General features: G+C 46.1%; 1 protein-coding gene across 1 annotated transcript in view; it reads right to left on the bottom strand.

Annotated features, from left to right (window-relative positions):
• itgb4 (integrin, beta 4) overlaps positions 1–19280 on the bottom strand; it is a gene marked incomplete at its 5' end in the record, with an annotated part of 36771 nt that overhangs the window by 7535 nt on the left and 9956 nt on the right. Inside the window, 20 exons of the mRNA XM_080840199.1 lie at positions 59–220; positions 772–924; positions 7713–7841; positions 8026–8208; positions 8738–8875; positions 9379–9559; positions 9926–10101; positions 10438–10755; positions 11449–11656; positions 12165–12313; positions 12750–12929; positions 13712–13860; positions 14007–14030; positions 14150–14208; positions 14443–14546; positions 14962–15156; positions 15779–15812; positions 16303–16409; positions 17097–17222; positions 17636–17768. Of these exons, the coding sequence (XP_080696325.1) occupies positions 59–220; positions 772–924; positions 7713–7841; positions 8026–8208; positions 8738–8875; positions 9379–9559; positions 9926–10101; positions 10438–10755; positions 11449–11656; positions 12165–12313; positions 12750–12929; positions 13712–13860; positions 14007–14030; positions 14150–14208; positions 14443–14546; positions 14962–15156; positions 15779–15812; positions 16303–16409; positions 17097–17222; positions 17636–17768 (2908 nt within the window). The remainder of the gene's footprint in view (positions 1–58; positions 221–771; positions 925–7712; positions 7842–8025; positions 8209–8737; positions 8876–9378; positions 9560–9925; positions 10102–10437; positions 10756–11448; positions 11657–12164; positions 12314–12749; positions 12930–13711; positions 13861–14006; positions 14031–14149; positions 14209–14442; positions 14547–14961; positions 15157–15778; positions 15813–16302; positions 16410–17096; positions 17223–17635; positions 17769–19280) is intronic.

Genomic DNA, 19280 nt, shown 5'->3' with positions numbered 1-19280 from the left:
ACATACACACACACACACACACACACACACACACACACACACACACACACACACTTACTCATGTTGTCCATGAATCCAGCCTGTGCGTCGCCCATGACGATGGAATCCCGCACGTTCTCGTCATAGTAACCACGGTTCTCAGAACGTTTCCTCATGATCACCTCTCCCGCTGGGTATCCACCCTTTGTGATGACCTCCTGTCGTCGTGACAACGACCCCCCTTGAAGACAACAATCACCCACTAACACATTAGTTTTACTCAAAATACTCAAATACAAAATAAATACTTTTCCAACATCCTCCATCCATTTATTCTATAGAAGAAAATAGATCTATTGATCTGTCTCTATAATGAACCAACGGCCTACATACCTAACTAACTATCATAGCTAACTAACTAAGGAACTAGCAGTCTTCATAAAGGGGGCAGCTGGGTTACAGTAAAGTATTTTCCTTGGCCTGACAGATATGTGGTTGAGTGGGTTACAGTAAAGTGTGATTCTTGGCCTACCTTGGCCTGACAGATATGTGGTTGAGTGGGTTACAGTAAAGTGTGATTCTTGGCCTACCTTGGCCTGACAGATATGTGGTTGAGTGGGTTACAGTAAAGTGTGATCCTTGGCCTGACAGATATGTGGTTGGGTGGGTTACAGTAAAGTGTGATCCTTGGCCTGACAGATATGTGGTTGGGTGGGTTACAGTAAAGTGTGATCCTTGGCCTGACAGATATGTGGTTGGGTGGGTTACAGTAAAGTGTGATCCTTGGCCTACCTTGGCCTGACAGATATGTGGTGGAGGACTCCATGGTCATACTGCTGGCGGAGCTTCCATGTTTGGACGACGCGGCGCTGAAGTTACGCGTAATGGATCCTGATCCTCCCGGGTAGAGGAAACTCTGGTCCCACTTGCCATTCATGACCTGATCTGCATGGGAAAGAGTCAAGAGATCGTCAGTGAACGATGGCTTAACTAGAGAGCTCCTGCCGCATAAAAAAAAACAATCAAAAACAAATTCTAACAATCCAGTGGACACCGAGTTCAGCACAAAATAAACACCTCAACAGACAACCAAAGCTTCACTTCTTCTTGTGCAGAAGAAGTAGTGGCTATGCTAGCACTGTAGTTAGCATTAGCACTAGGACTAGCACAGACTAGCAGTGCCAGTGCTAGAGTTAGGCATAGACCTACCACCAGGAATAGCAGTAGCTTTAGCGTGAGTAGCGCTACACGCTACAAGCTGCCTCCAGGCTAGTGCTGTCCAGTTGGAGAACAAGAGGGCAAGGTGGCAAAGATCCACTCCCTGCTATTAGCTGACGGTGGTTCAAATCCGGCCCTCAGCTGGAACATACCAAGAGTAAGCTCCTATGTCAGACCCACTGTCTGGGGGTAGCACATGCTGGCCAGAATAAGTAACAATGAAACAAAACACAATTTTGCACAGTTTGGACGTGTGAGTAGTTTCAGAGTGTGCGTGTGCGGTTTACATGTGAAGTATACACCCAACATTTCAAAACAATTGGTGAAAAAAAAACAGAAAAAACAGAACTCCCCCTTCTTTTCAGATCACCCGAAGCCAACTGCCTCCATGAAGCTCCAGCGACCTCAGCGTAAGTGAGAGAGAAGCGAGGATAGAAGCGGGGAAGTAGGGGCGAGGGGAAAGCAGAGAGGAGACTGGAGACGTGTCTGCCAACACCTCGATTAGGAAGCAGGAAGGACACCGGCGAGAAGGCTGGCACGGGCACCGCTGAGGCTGGCGACAGGTTGGGCTGGTGCCACACAGCGTGTTGGTTGGCATTTGGCATGCTGCCTTTGGTGGCGGTGGTCTTCACCTTGGAGCAGGGGGGTCTTGGCAGCCCCTGTGCGAGGGGGCGCCTCATCGCCGCTGGCCTCTGTGTCTGTGGTGCTCAGGCGGTAAGGGATGACCGTCACAGGGAGCCTCCAGGAGATTTTACGCAGGTCCAGGTCGTCACCCACCAGCTGCACGTGCTTCCAGCGCATGCCTGGGGTCGTTCCGAGGGTGGGGGGGAATTACGGAGGGGGCGGGAAAGCCGTGGGAGGGAGGGGAGGGGAGGGCATTTAGCCAGTGTTAGTAAGACGCTGGATTTGGGCTTTCAGCGAAGCAGACGAGGAAGAAGAGAGAGGAGGAGGAAGAGAGCTGGAGGCGGAGGCAGGTTCACCACTGACTAGCGTGAAGGAAGTTCACCACTGACTAGCGTTAGGGAGCTTCACCACTGACTAGTGTTAGGGAGGTTCACCACTGAGGTTCACCACTGACTAGCGTTAGGCAGGTTCACCACTGAGGTTCACCACTGACTAGCGTTAGGCAGGTTCACCACTGAGGTTCACCACTGACTAGCGTTAGGCAGGTTCACCACTGACTAGCGTGAAGGAAGTTCACCACTGACTAGCGTTAGGGAGGTTCACCACTGAGGTTCACCACTGACTAGCGTTAGGCAGGTTCACCACTGACTAGCGTGAAGGAAGTTCACCACTGACTAGCGTTAGGGAGGTTCACCACTGACTAGCGTTAGGGAGGTTCACCACTGACTAGCGTTAGGGAGCTTCACCACTGACTAGCGTTAGGGAGCTTCACCACTGACTAGCGTGAAGGAAGTTCACCACTGACTAGCGTTAGGGAGGTTCACCACTGAGGTTCACCACTGACTAGCGTTAGGGAAGTTCACCACTGACTAGCGTTAGGGAGCTTCACCACTGACTAGCGTTAGGGAGCTTCACCACTGACTAGCGTTAGGGAGCTTCACCACTGACTAGCGTGAGGGGAGTTTCACCACTGACTAGCGTTAGGGAGCTTCACCACTGACTAGCGTTAGGGAGCTTCACCACTGACTAGCGTGAGGGAGGTTCACCACTGACTAGTGTTAGGCAGGTTCACCACTGACTAGCGTGAATGAGTTTCACCACTGACTAGCGTTAGGCAGGTTCACCACTGACTAGCGTGAAGGAAGTTCACCACTGACTAGCGTTAGGGAGGTTCACCACTGACTAGCGTTAGGGAGCTTCACCACTGACTAGCGTTAGGGAGCTTCACCACTGACTAGCGTTAGGGAGCTTCACCACTGACTAGCGTTAGGGAGCTTCACCACTGACTAGCGTGAGGGAGTTTCACCACTGACTAGCGTGAGGGGAGTTTCACCACTGACTAGCGTGAGGGGAGTTTCACCACTGACTAGCGTGAGGGAGGTTCACCACTGACTAGCGTGAGGGAGGTTCACCACTGACTAGCGTGAGGGAGGTTCACCACTGACTAGCGTTAGGTCTGAACCCTACAGCACTGGGGACTCGGACTGTCACTGCTATTGACCAGTGCACAGAAAGACCCCAGAAATGAGCTAATTTCAACATATCAATGATTCAACAGATGTCAAAAGCACTCAGGACTTCAGTTCAATTAGTAGAGAGAGGTATAACAAAAATGGGGATTGTGTGGCTTTCGAGTGGCACGGAGTGGGATCACTAATTAAACACAGCATTCCCAGTAGAGAAGTTTAATTAGGGATCACTAATTAAACACAACATTCCCGGTAGGGACGTTTAATATCTTGAGCTCTTCTCAGTTAATCCCTCAACTGTTAGCCTGAAGTCTCCTCACCACCCTTTCACTACAGGGGGGAGGAAGCTACTCTGACAAAACCAACTCCATTCCTTCAGATACAAAATAACTGACACCATTTTAAAAAGGAGCATGCAGGACAAGGGGTTCCAGAAGCCATCCAGTCACCTTGCTGAGTGAGAATAAATCGTTAAAGAGAGATATTCAGCTGGACGAAGAGGCCTTGGGTGTTGGCGATGATTAACGATGTTGGCACACACTATCTGAGGGCCTCGGAAACTGCTTACACAACACACTCAGTCACTTCCTCACAGAGTGAAACCTCTGGCAGAGGCACCTGCTGTGTCCTTACACTGATATAACAAAAGCTTTTAAGAACATAAGGATCAATTCGGTTTTAACCAAAAGCTTTCAAGAACATAAGGATCAATTCTGTTTTAACCAAAGTGACTCATTAGCACGAGCTCGAGGAGCTCACTGGAGGTTCTGAAAAATACACTTAAGTGCTTGAATTCAATTTGGATGTGATTTTTTCGATATGGGGGGTAATTTGTTATTGTTGAACTATGCGGAAATATGTCCGTGAAACAACTGAGATTTGTATCCAAAACCAAATGGTCTGCTTTTTGGAAAAACTATTTAGATGTATTCTTGTTTTGTCAAGTCACACCTTTTCACAGGAATGTGCTATGGCAAACTGGCATGTACATTTTGGATGCTTGTACATACGTTGGGTGGCTCTTGTGGTGGAAGTTCTATGTCAATGGCAACAAAATGTGATCAGGTTGCACAAAAAAAAAAAAAAAGTCAAAACCCCACACACCCCTAAACTGATCTTTAAGCTTGAAGTGCCAGACACCAGTGTTGCATGCATGCTTAGTGGACCGGCTACAGTTAAGATGTCATGTATTTTGTTTACTGTACATTTCTCATGACAATTGACTACAAACTGTACAGCTGCAGAAACAGAATAAATAATAATAAACAAGGACCTATACTGTAGATTCATCTTACAATAAACAAGGATCTATCGCTTCATCTTACAATTAACAAGGATCTATCGCTTCATCTTACAATTAACATGGATCTATCGCTGGATCTATCGCTTCATCTTACAATAAACAAGGATCTATCGCATCTTACAATAAACAAGGACCTATCAATTTATCTTACAATAAACAAGGACCTATAGCATCCAATTCTAGAATGGATCTGGTACAATATGCCAAAGATGTGTCAGAAAATCTGACAAAAAAAATTGCATTAATCTGACTTTATGCATTCTGGAACCAGATGCTCTCTGCAATTTCTTGTTTTGTTTTTCTTGTGAACCATTCCTTCTTTGACACGCCATCAAAACAAACAACCAAAAGGCCTCTCCCAAAGGCACACGTCCTCCCAGTACAGCACTTCCTTTCCCTGAGAGTCAGGACTTTACACAACACAGTTTGATGACCTTTTCGGATTTGACATTTTACAGAGTCTGTCTCAGCACACTGCCCCTGCAGATGACATTCAGGATAAGGGAATGTGTTGTCCCTCAGGAGAAGACTCATCAGGGCACATCCAATTAAACCACTACTGTAGCGCAAGTGAAGGCATCTTGGCCACAAGACAGGAGTGCTTTGTAGCATAAGCAATTTTACTGATTCACTGATACTGACATAAATCTGGCCCTGATCTGGCCCTGATCTGGCCCTGATCTGGCCCTAATCTGGCCCCGATCTGGCCGAGTCCTTGACAGACTATGCTGGACAACATAATTTCCTGTTTAACAGAGTAGGCTGTATTCAGGGGGTGGTAATCCCGGGAAGGAAAGGGGAATCAGAACACCCCCACCCCCCTAGTAAAATATTAATTGTGCCCCCAAATATATCGCTGTAAACACAACTATGTTATTACAGTGCATGAAATGCCCTGTATTGTTATTCCTAGGCTTCTTCTTCTTCTTCTTCTTCTTCTTCTTCTTCTTCTTCTTCTTATTCTTGTTACCTTTTTCTGCGATTAATTCAGCCCGAACCACTTAACGTAGAAACTTCATTCAAACTTTGTCGCGTAGGTCTTGTAAACGACACTTATGCTATGTATTTTTCACTTTTCTAAACTTTATACTTTTTAAGATATTAAAGAAAAACGAATATAAATTTCTCCCATTGACTTACATTGGGCCATTATGACATCATAATAGGGTCTTTAAACTGGCTTGCACCTGTGCTTTACTCTGCCGTGCTAAGGCAAAAGACCGTAACTTCAAGTTTGGTCAAAAATGAGTTTTTGACGTATTTGTAAAATATCAGCAGTAATTAAACAAATGTACTGATATTAAATGTACTACTAACATGCCATTATCAAATTAAAGCCAGTGACATCAGTATTTTGGTTGATTTCACGATGTATAGGCTACCGACAGTTAGCATACCAAGCTAGGTAGCATTACCATTAGAATTGCATGGCAGATATGCTAAGCTATCGGGCTATTCCCCCACCCAGTGCCTGTGGCTAGTCCGAAAAAGGTGCATCTAAATCGGGTAACTTCGCTTGGCGAGCGGGGGCATGTGGAGGGGGAAAATGGGCCTCATTCTCTATCGTTCTCTCTCTCTCTCTCTCTCTCTCACACACACACACACACACACACACACACCCCAATGGACTGACATAGATGTTTTATGTGTTTCATGTGACAATTCAAGTTCATTGTTTTATGTGATGATTCAATGGTGTGTGTGTGTGTGTGTGTGTGTGTGTGTGTGTGTGTGTGTGATAATCATTGTATTGGTAATTGTGATAAATGAAATAGTATGACTACTGATTAATTAATAGGGTCATTATTCCATTGTTATCATACCACTGAGCTTTAACATAGAAGTTACTGCCTTCTGCCTTAGTATGCTTCACTGACACCTGTGCCAAATCCAAAGAACCTCTTCTCTCTCTGTCCCTCTCAATTTAACTGTAACTAGGAACATTAAGACACCATCCATTCTCTATTTTTTTTTCTCTCCATCTCTCCATCTTTCTCTCTGTCAACTTTCTCTCACACTCAATCTCTCTTCTTCACTCCATTTTTATCTCCTTTTTTCAATATTTTCACTCTCTCTTTATCTCTTCATCCAGAGCCACTCTTGTTCACTCTTCTTTCCTTCTTCCACTCTTCTTTCCTTTCTTATTTTCTTCTTCCATTTTTCTTTCCTTCTTCCACTCTTCTTGCCTTTCTTTTTTCCTCCATCCACTCTTCTTTCCTTCTTCCACTTTTCTTTCCTTTCTTCACTCTTCTTTCCTTCTTACACTCTTCTTTCCTTTCTTCTTTCCTTCTTTCACTCTTCTTTCTTTCCTTATTTCCTTCTTCCACTCTTCTTTCCTTCCTTCACTCTTCTTTCCTTTCTTCTTTCATTATTTCACTCTTCTTTCTTTTCTTCTTTCCTTCTTCCACTCTTCTTTCCTTTCTTCACTCTCCTTTCTTTTCTTCTTTCACTCTTCTTTCCTTTCTTCTTTCCCTCTTCCACTCTTCTCTCCTTTCTTCACTCTTCTTTCCTTTTGTCTTTCCTTCTTCCACTCTTCTTGCCTTTCTTTTTTCCTTCATCCACTCTTCTTTCCTTCTTCCACTTTTCTTTCCTTTCTTCACTCTTCTTTCCTTCTTACACTCTTCTTTCCTTTCTTCTTTCCTTCTTTCACTCTTCTTTCTTTTCTTCTTCCTTTCTTAACCTTTGCATTTCATGCACTGGTATTTCCTTCAGGAAATGCATTTTCTAGTTTGAATACTATTAATACAGCGTAGTAATAATTATAATGCTGAAAAAAACACACCCCTTTGTGGTGGTGTGATACACTATCTTGACCCAGCCCATAACTTCCCTGGCATGTATTATGTTAAGCTACTCCCTAACCTCTTTTAGTGGTCGGAATACTGGTAACAAATATACGATGTTGGCAAGTCGGGAGGCCTGGATAAACGTACTTGAATCGCATCTGATCTGGTTTACATACGGCTCCAATCTGGCCTGGATTGAGACATGATGTGGTTCACATATAGCCCTAATCTGGCCTGGATTGGGCCCTGATGTGGTTTGACACAGGACCAACTCTGATCCACGGGTAAAAACTAGGGTGTACTGACTGTGTCCGGCCACTAGGGTGTACTGACCGTCTCCTGCAACGCTGGGGCACTTGGAGCCGGCAGGGGAGCGCATCACCTCGTTACTGTACATCAGGTAGCTGTCATACTCATCACCGGCCTCCGCATCCACGATCGGGATATCAGGGATGATGGGAACTGGAGACGGGATGGGGGGGGGGGGGGGGTTGAGGGAGATAGAGAGATGAAGGATCAATTACAAGATATGTTGCATTTCCATGTAGTTTATCCTTAAACTTTTTCAGACAGTCCATCTTGAAATGTACTAAGCTTAAAAAGTAGTTGTTTTGATTTGAGTAAGATCTCCTCCTCTGGTACGTACTGGACATGGGTCTGCTGGGCTGGGATGCCAGGTTGAGAGTGGCGTCACGGAACGGTCCCCAGCCAACGCTGTTCTTGGCTCGCACCTTGTAGTGGTAGGTTTGGCTGCGCTGCAGGTTTTCGATCAGCAGCATTCGTTTCTTTGCGTTATCAATCTTCACCTTCTTGTCGGCACCCACGGGCTCTGCTCAAACAAGGGAGACAAGCGAGTCATGTCAAACCCGGTTCTAGTGCCGTGTCAATGGTGCCAAGTTGAGTGTCCGTGATGCCAGTACAACTGGAAAACTGGACAACTCAAATCTCTTGCACCATGTTTATAGAGAAGACTGACAGATCTGAAGAGACTTTTAGTGGTCGGAATACTGGTAACAAATGTACGATGTTGGCAAGTCGGGAGGCCTGGATAAACGTACTTGAATCGCATCTGATCTGGTTTACATACGGCCCTTATCTGGAGTGGGACCTGATGTCATTCCTGTGATTATCACCAGAGTTGTAGGCATCACCGTCGCCATTAAAGGTTTTATTGAAATATATAAAAATGACAATGCCCCACAACATTGATTTCCTCAGGTCATAGTCCAAATGCCTTACTGTTCTATTTTTTTTATTTTTTATAAAAATACAAAAACCTATGCATCAATATGATCTCATTTAAAGAACAGAAATGTGTAACTCTACAGTAAGAGGCTGTAAGTGAGAAGAGGGCTTACTGCTGTCCTCGTCGATGGGCGTGTACACGACCTCATAGTCTGTGATGACACCGTTGGGTTCTGCAGGCTCCGCCCAGCTCACTTGAGTGACAGTGGGGCTGATGACGTTAAAGGCGAGGCGGCCGGGCTCACTGGGGCCTAGACCAGGCCAGGGGGAGAGAAGACGAGAAGAGAGAGGAGGAGGAGAGAAGAGGAGAAGAGATGAAAGTTGTAAGAAGAAGAGGAGTCTGCATACTGAGCTGAAAGAGGACACAGGTGCTGGGATAGAAAAGCAACGCTTTGTGGGGTCTCCCAAACTTAATTTTTACTGCAGCGGCTCAAAGTGTATCATACCATCATATTTCTTAAAAGCCTATTTCCTGAAAGACCAGCTGAGTTGAGAACAAGAGGTCCTCCATGCCTGACTTTGTCCTGACAGAAAACTACATCTTCAAGCATACTACACTTTCTTGAAAGTTTACTTCAGAGAGAGAAACCTGCTCAGTTTACCACTCTTTCTGGGACATTCTAGACTCTTGAGCATGCCCAGTTGCCAGGAAACCACTTTTTCTGTACTATATTAGACTCTTGAGCATGCCAAGTTGCTAGGAAACCACTCTTTCTGGACATTTCTAGACTCTTGACCATGCCCAGTTGCTCACCATCCTCCAGGGTCTGGCACTCCACCATGTCACTGTAACTCCCTTCGCCCATGGCGTTGTAGCTGCACACGCGCATCTCATAGTCGCAGTACGGGTAGAGGTTGGTCAGCTCGGCCTGGGGCGACTTCACATCAATCACTTGGCCGTTCTCCTCTGGGTCGCCATAGATCCAGTACTTCACCTGAATGAGCGTTCAGCAATTATGTAAAAGAGCAGGAAAGATAAAGACGTTTAATTTTAGAAAGTGATTTTAACCAACAAAGATCTGCTGACACACCAGCTTGTTCATCTTACACCTGAAGAGATCAGTATTATTGTTGTTTCTGATTCCTGTCACTCACCAGCATAAAAACGAGCATATTGCAAATCTACATAAGATTAACTTATACATTTTGAGACAATTGGTCTCGTGATATTTTTCAATTTTTTCTAAGTGAAGTCAACTTGGGTCCATCCAACAGACCTGTGCCAGGCCAGGCAACAGACCTGTGAGGCCCACACTGCGCAGCCATTGGGGATTTCCCAGCTGTGTACTGTGGAGTCTCACCTTGTAGCCGAGGGCCCCAGCAGCGGGGGCCCAGTTGAGGCGGATGTTCTTGGGGCCCGTGGCGTGGGCCTTGACGTTGGCGGGGGAGAAGGGGAGTCCTCCAGGAGACACACTCTTCTGGGGCAGGAAGCCCATGGTCTGCAGAGGGATCTGGCCCTCAGTCTTCATATCGCCACCTGACACGGACCAACAACACAACACTGGTAAGGATCATTCAGCCACACATTTATATCTATGTATATACAATAAAGAAATATTGATGTCCCAGCTTCACACTCATTACAGCTTTGCACTAATAAGGCAAATAGACAGATGTTATCAAACATGGATGAATCCTATATGCATTTGATCCGGTGGGGGCACCCGTATAATACATCGTGTGTAGGACTTGTTGGTGGGTGTCTGTCTGTGCGACGGTGTGTGTGTGTGTGTGTGTGTGTGTGTGTGTGTGTGTGTGTGTGAGTGTGTGTGTGTGTGTGTGTGTGTGTGTGTGTGTGTGTGTGACCTCTCACCAGGGTCGGTGACGTTGACCAGCGTGGTCTTCCTATCTCCGATGGCGGCGTTGGGACCCGGTTCAAACAGCTCCAGCTGGAACGTCTCTGTGTTGATTGGGCCGGGATGGGAGCGTGCCTCGATCACGATGTTCTTCTCGCTCTCGCCCGAGCTGAACTTCAGCGGGCCGGACACCTCGAAGCGGGATGCCTTGCGGGTCCGCCAGTGCACGCTGGCCGGGCCCTCCAGGTTTCGGGTGCGGACCACGGGGATGGTGTACGTAGGCTCGGAGGTGGTGAAGGTCTGGGTGCCCTTCTTAAACATCATGACGCTGGGCTCTGAGAGAAGACACAACACGGAGAGCTTCACTTCCTGACCCCACACACGGCTTCAGCACAGGAGCAAACTTTGTTGTAAAAACAGGGTTATTTATTCTGCGATATGTTTGCCACTTTTAAAAGCTACACAACCACATACAGTCTGTATGCTTTTGTACTATGTAGCCTTGTGAGGCTTTTGTGACGTTAAACAAATGCACCACTGAAAAGGCAACAGGCTTTCCCTCAAGACGCCAGCGTAAATCAGATACACACGCACGCACGAGCACGCACACGCACACGCACGCACACACACACACACACACACACACACACACACACATACACACACACACAAACGCACCACTGAAAAGGCAACAGGCTTTCCCTCAAGACGCCAGCGTAAATCAGATACACACTCACACCGCACGCACGCACGCACGCACGCAAGCACACACGCACACACGCACACACGCACACACACACAGATGCACCACTGAAAAGGCAACAGGCCTTAGTATAGTATATTATAGTATAGAGTGCTTGTGTGGGCAACAGGCCTTGGTATAGAGTGCTTGTGAGGGGGATAGGGGAGTTGGTATAGAGTGCTTGTGAGGGGGATAGGGGAGTTGGTATAGAGTGCTTGTGAGGGGGATAGGGGACTTGGTCCATGTGGTGTTTTCTGTGCATGGAGTGTAAAGATGGTGTTCGCACCAGGCTTGTCGGCGATGGTGATGGTGGTGCGTGGGTATCGGCCCAGCTTGGCGCCCTGCCGCGGGTTGCTCAGGTCCATGACAAACTGCTTGACCTGCCGGTCGTCCAGCAGGGCGGCGCTCTCCCCCAGCTCCAGCAGTTTGACTGGTACCATCTTCTGAGTCTCCCCAGGCTGGTAGGTCAGATCGCCCTCCACAGATACATAGTCCTGAGATAGAACAACATCATTAGAATACTAATACAATATTCTGTAAAAAAACACTTATTTATTTAAAACACATTCTTAGAATACTACTACACTATTCTCTTAACAACACGTAATTATTTAAAGCTCATTATTAGAATACTAATACACTATTCTCTTAACAACACATGTTTATTTAAAGCTCATTATTAGAATACTAATACACTTTTCTCTTAACAACACGTATTTATTTAAAGCACATTACTAGACCCCCTGACCTCTCCACAGAGAGAGATCCTATGAGGATATGACCCCCCTGACCTCTCCACAGAGAGAGATCCTATGAGGATTTGACCCCCTGACCTCTCCACAGAGAGAGATCCTATGAGGATATGACCCCCCTGACCTCTCCACAGAGAGAGATCCTATGAGGATTTGACCCCCTGACCTCTCCACAGAGAGAGATCCTATAATGATTTGACCCCTGACCTCTCTACAGCGAGAGATCCTATAATGATTTGACCCTCCCGACCTTCTTGTCCTTGGCGGTGAGGTCACGGGTGCGGTAGGTGACCTGCGTGCGTCCTTCCTCCACAATCTCGCGGCTGATGGGGATGTTGGCCACGCCCTCCTGGCGGCTGTACGTGTACGAGGGCTGCAGGAACGTCAGGATGCTCTTGGCTAGAGGAGGAAAACACACACACACACACACACATTTAAGTTCCCTTTTTAGTTAAATATTTTAGTTAACACTTACTGCAACAGAGACATCAATATCACAGAGACAACAGATAGCACAGCTAAAACATGATAGTACAAGAAGGTGTAACATGACGATGGTTATTACAATTTAACTGATGTATGTACAGACAAAGGCATGCACATAGAACCTTTTGAGGTAGCATATGGTGCTAGGCACGTGTTCAGACGCAAGAGGATGTACATGTGTCTGTGTGTGTGTGTGTGTGTGTATGTGTGTGTGTGTATGTGTGTTTGTGTGTGTGTGTTTGAGTGTGTGTGTTTGAGTGTGTGCGTGTGTGTTTGTGTTTGTACATGTGTGTGTGCGTGCATTTGTGTTTGTATGTGCCTGTGTGTGAGTGTGTGTGCAGGCTCTGACCATGCTCTTTGACGACAGTGATGTTGACGTAGCGCCGGACGATCTTGGCGATGCCGACGGGCACCTCCACAGCCTCCACCTGCAGCTGCTTCTTCTCCTCATCCTCGTCTTTGATGAAGAGCGGCACGCGCACATCTACAGACTCCACACCTTCCTGCAGCTCCACTGCTCCAGTGGCCTCTACACTTACACACACGCACACATGCACACACACACACACACACACACACACACACACACACACACACACACACACACACACACACACACAGAGGCACGCATGCACGAACACACACACACACACACACACACACACACACACACCAATGTAAGAACACAGAGCTGTCAAGCACTGCATGAATGAAAGCATGTGGTTCAGCTCGTGATGAGGGTTCACAGTCTGGAGACAAGTCACTAAAACTATTCACTAGATGCCATACACATGCACAATAATAAGCTTTATTTGGCATCAAATCATCATCATTTTGTGTTTAAAACCTTCAACAGTGTCAACAATGTAACAGACGCAACCCGCCATCAAAAACATCAAATGTATGCAAAGACATATAAACTCTATAGTTATATTTACAGCGTTGACCCTTCTTCTTAATAACTATATGCTAACAATGCTAATAATTCCTGGCCTTTCCTCTAAGACCATCCTTACGGTCCACATTTGTCAGTGCTTGTTAAATACTTTCATGTTTTATATGCCAGGTGTGTGTGTGTGTGTGTGTGTGTCTACTATTCTGTATTATATTCCAAAGCCTTTGAAGACTTATGATGACTGCATCAGAGCCTGGGTGTGTGGCCAATTTTTCTTCTAATCTCGGCCTTGTTTTTCATTGCCCTTCATCCCATTCCAGTGATGAGTGATCACTTCTCTGTCCTTCGGTGTGTGTGTGTGTGTGTGTGTGTGTGTGTGTGTGTGTGTGAGACGAGCTCCCCACACCCCAACCCACCTCTGTCTGTCGCCACGGTGTAGAACCCTGGCACCACCTTCAGGTTGCTGAAGTTGCCCGCCTGGACCTGCTTGTTGGTCAGCCTGACGATGTCGGGATAGCTGGAGCGAGGGGCTGCCAGAACCGTGTCCACAATAGTGTTGTTCGGTCTACAGAACACGGAACCAAAGCCCGGAGCAAACATTAGGAATCACCCATTGACGTTATCCCATGACATTATCCCTAGATGCGTTTTCAGAGTAGTTGAAATTGAGTTTGTGATTATAATAGTGGTGTTTTTTGCGTGTGTTTTTACCTTTTGCCAGCATTTCGTTGGGTCCTAAGAGAAAAAGAATAGCAAATAAAACAGATTTAAAAAGAAATTCATAACGGTTTTGCTACTTTCCTGGCTCTTAATATTAACTTCAGAACACAAATACAGTCATCATCTCTCCTCACCTGAACTTGGTGCTGGCCACTTTGTGAGATCCAGGAATCTGCTTGAACACTTCATTCAGCTGCATTTCAGAATAAAGAGCACATTCAAGCCCAATACAGTGGCCAGTATTATCAGATGGGTTTTATGGTCGTACACAAACACACATAAATACACACAGACAAGCCCACACACTCACATAAACACATAGACAAGCAGAAGACACTCATGTTATCCTCCGCATCTTGGCTAGCACAAACACACACACACACACACACACACACACACACACACAGAGAAATAAAAAGCCACTCACGTTGTCGTCCACCTCGTGGCGAAGGGCCTCTGCGTCTCGGCTCTCTGGGCGAGACAGACTCTCGGAGAAGTGGCGGTTCAGACGCAAGGAGAGAGGGAACGGGACTACAGGAGAGGAGGAGAGAAAGAGAGAAGGGGAGAGGAGGAGAGAAAGGAAGAACAGGAGAGGAGGAGAGAGGAGGAGAGAAGGAGAGAAAGAGAGGAGGAGAGGAGGAGAGAAAGAGAGAAGGGGAGAGGAGGAGAGGAGGAGAAAAAGAGAGAAGAGGAGAGGAGGAGAGGAGGGGAGAGGTTCAACCCAAGGACAAATGCACAACACAAAACCGTGTTCACATTCAAGAATGTGGTGAACGTGGTGTATATTATTAAGACAAATACACAGGTAATTTATTATTAGCTTAGAACACTTTATTTTGAATTTCCCATTTCATTATTGTTTCCCACCCTCATGAGAAAAGCATATAAGCACAATAACTGGGAGAACATTCAAAAGATCTTTGCCTGACGTGACTAAATGACTCACTGGTTTCTTTGGGGTTGGGCTGGACCTGGTTCTGGGGGTGGTCGGGTCCACGGTGCACGTTATCGGTGATCTTCCAGCGCACCACGTCTGTGCTCTTGAGGGGGCCGTTGCGCACCATGGGGGTGTCCAGGTGGTCCGAGGTCAGCAGGGACTGCTGAAGCATGTAGTGGTCCTCCTTAAAGCCCACCGTGCGACCTGATTTACACACACAAACACACACACACACACATAAACACGTGTTGACTCGTGGTGGACTGAGACCTGATTACAGACCTAAGTTGTAGAAAACTTTTAATTCATCATTTTGTGTTTAAAACCTTCAACAGTGTCAACAATGCAACAGGTGCAACCCCCCAGGAACCCCATATGGAACCCAGCATGGAACCCCACATGGAACCCCACATGGAACCCCACATGGAACCCAACATGGAACCCCACATGGAACCAAACATGGAACCCAACATGGAACCAAACATGGAACCCAACATGGAACCCCATATGGAACCCAACATGGAACCCCACATGGAACCAAACATGGAACCCAACATGGAACCCAACATGGAACCAAACATGGAACCCAACATGGAACCCCATATGGAACCCCACATGGAACCCCACATGGAACCCTGCATGGAACCCCACATGGAACCCCACATGGAACCCCACATGGAACCCAACATGGAACCCAACATGGAACCAAACATGGCTCCCAACATGGAACCCAACATGGAACCAAACATGGAACCCAACATGGAACCCAACATGGAATGAAGAATACTGAACACTTCAGGGATAAAGCAAAGAGTCAAGTGCTCACCTCTGCCACAACAGGGAAGCAACGCCAAACAGGCCTGAGAGAGAGAGAGAGAGAGAGAGAGAGAGAAAAAGATTGGGGATTTAAAGTCAAATGCATCAGAATTGTGACTCTCTGATTAGTGTGTGTGAGTGAGTGAGTGTGTGTGTGTGTGTAAGTGAGTGAGTGTGTGTAATGTTTGTAAGTGAGTGAGTGTGTGTTAGTGTGTGTAAGTGAGTGTGTGTGTGTGTGTGTGTGTGTGTGTGTGTGTGTGTGTGTGTGTGTGTGTGTGTGCGTGTGTTTGTGTGTGTAAGTGAGTGAGTGTGTGTGTGTGTGTAAGTGAGTGAGTGTGTGTGTGTGTAAGTGAGTGAGAGTGTGTGTGTGAGCGTGTGTGAGTGTGTGTGAGTGTGTGTGTGTGCGTGTAAGTGAGTGTGTGTGTGTGTGTGTGTGTGTGTGTGTGTGTGTGTGTGTGTGTGTGTGTGTGTGTGTGTGAGTGTAAATGAGTGTGTGTGTGTGTGTAAGTGAGTGAGTGTGTGTGTGTCTGGTACCTTGCAGCAAGCGCAGTATTTCCAGCAGCAGAGCAGCAAGAGCCCCAGGAGCAGCATGAGGAACATGATGAGAGGAATGAGCCACAGGAAACCAGCAGGGGGACACTCTGCACCCAGACAACACAACAACATCAACACAACAACAACAACAGAATATCACAACACAACAACATCAACACAACAACAAGAACACAATAAACCAACACAACAACAAGAACACAATAAACCAACACAACAACAAGAACACAATAAACCAACACAACAACATCAACACAACAACAACATAATATCACAACACAACAACATCAACACAATAACAAGAACACAATAAACCAACACAACAACATCAACACAACAACATCAAAACAACAACAATAAAACAACACACCACTAAGAACATCAAAACAATAACAGAAAAACACAAAACAACAACCACGTGTTGTTTTGTGTGTGTATAAATGTTTTTAACTTGTGTGTGTATGTGTGTGTAACCATTCTTCATGATAACACTATAAGTGTGTGTGATAGTGTGTAAACTCAATGAAACGTCTGTGTGCGCGCGCATGCACAAGCGTTTGAGTGTGTGTGTGTGTGCATGCGTGCACAAGTGTGTGAGTGAGTGTGTGTGTGTGTGTGTGCGTGCACAAGTGTGTTAGTGAGAGTGTGTGTGTGTGTGTGTGGGTGTGCACAAGCGTTTGAGTGTGTGTGTGTGTGTGTGTGTGTGTGTGTGTGTGGGTGTGCACAAGCGTTTGAGTGTGTGTGTGTGTGTGTGTGTGTGTGCGCGTGGGACTCACCTTTCTTCTTCAGCACCTCCACCTCTGTGCCCTTGTGAGTGGGGTTGGCGGGGAGGTCCACGGTGTAGTGGTAGGTGCAGTCATCGTCCTCATCACGGAACGTGCATGATTCAAGCACCTGATCCCCTACACACACGTGCGCACAAACACACACACACACACACACACACACACACACACACACACACACACACACACACACACACACACACACAGACACACACACAAACACACACACACACACACACACACACACACACACACACACACACACACACACACACACACACAAGAACACGCACAAGCACACGCAGACACACACACAAGAACACGCACAAGCACACGCACACACAGGTGGGGAACGAAAATGAAGGTGATTTTACAAACAATTCTATTTAGTTTTAGTTTGCATTGTTTATTTTTATTTAATTTTCGTTAACTGCCATTTTTATTTCAAATGTTTTCACTGCTAGATTTAGTCTTAGCTTTCGTAAGCTATAATAACACGTGACACACACACAGAGGAAGATCAGCCTTACTGTCTTTGAGCTCGTCCACCATGGTTATGGTGAAGGGGCATTTCTTACACTCCTCCTCGTCTTTCTTCTCTCCAGTCTTCCAGGCCTGACACTGGACACAACTACGCTTACCCTCACACATGCCAAGTTGAGCCTGTACAAAACACACACACACACACACACATTTTTTTATATATACATACAGTGGGGAAAATAAGTATTTGAACCCCTGCCGACTTCGCAAGTTTGACCACTTGCAAAGAAATGTGTGATCTAGAATTGAAATGGTAGGTGTATTTTAACAGTGAGAAACAGAATATCAACAAAAAAATCCAGAAAACTGCATTTTATAAGATTTATGACTTTATTTGCATTTGATGCAAAAAATAAGTATTTGAACCCCCAAGCAAACAGCAAGAATTCTGGCTCCCAATGGCCAGTTATGTGCCCAAAAAGCACACAGATTAGTCCTCATTAGGTCTAACAAGGTATACCTGATCTCAACTGGTGACCTGTATAAAAGAAACCTGTCCAAAGAATCTTACTTCACACCTTCAACCTCACCACCATGGGCAAGACCAAAGAGCTGTCCAAGGACGTCAGAGATAAGATTGTAGACCTGCACAAGGCTGGAATGGGCTACAAAACCACCGGCAAGCAGCTTGGTGAGAAGCAGATAACTATTGGTGCGATTATTCATAAATGGAAGCAACACCAAACAACTGTCACCCGCTCTAGGTCTGGGGCTCCATGCAAGATATCCCCTCGTGCGGAATCAGTGATCATTCGAAAGGTGCAGAATAACCCCAGAACTACACAGGGGGAGCTTGTGAATGATCTCAAGGCAGCTGGGACCGGAGTCACCAAGAAAACCATTGGCAACACACCACGCCGTAATTTTTTTAAGTACTGCAGCACTCGCAAGGTCCCCCTGCTCAAGGAAGCGCATGTACAGGGCCATCTGAAGTTTACCATTGCACACTTGAATGATTCTAGGGAGGATTGGGAGACAGAATGTGGTCAGATGATACCAAAATCAAGCTCTTTGGCATCAACTCGACTTGCCGTGTTTGACAGGGGGGGCAATGCTGAATATGACCCCAAGAGTACATCATCCCCACCATCAAGCATGGAGGTGGAAACATTATGCTTTGGGGCTGTTTCTCTGCCAAGGGTACAGGACGACTACACCGCATCAAGGGGACTATGGATGGGGCCATGTAACATGGAATATTGGGCTTGAATCTCATTCTCTCATTCCCTCCCATTGAAAACACAACCTTAAAGATTTGGAGAGGATCTGGAAAGAGGAGTGGACCAAAATTCCTCCTGAGATGTTTGTAAACCTGGTGACCAACTACAAGAAACGTCTGACGTCTGTGTTTGCCAATAAGGGTTATTCCACCAAGTACTAAGTCATTTTTGTCGGTCAGTTTTGGGGGTTCAAATACTTATTTTTTGCATCAAATGCAAATAAAGTCATAAATGTTATAAAATGCATTTTTCTGGATTTTTTTGTTGATATTCTGTTTCTCACTGTTAATATACACCTACCATTACAATTATAGATCACACATTTCTTTGCAAGTGGCCAAACTTGTGAAATCGCAAGGGGTTCAAATACTTATTTTCCCCACTGTATATACAGCCGCGGAAAAAATTAAGA

Source organism: Sprattus sprattus, assembly GCF_963457725.1.
Source record: "Sprattus sprattus genome assembly, chromosome: 6".
NCBI lineage: Eukaryota > Metazoa > Chordata > Actinopteri > Clupeiformes > Clupeidae > Sprattus > Sprattus sprattus.
Note: the sequence above shows the minus strand (reverse complement) of the source record. Positions and strands in the feature narration are given on the sequence as shown.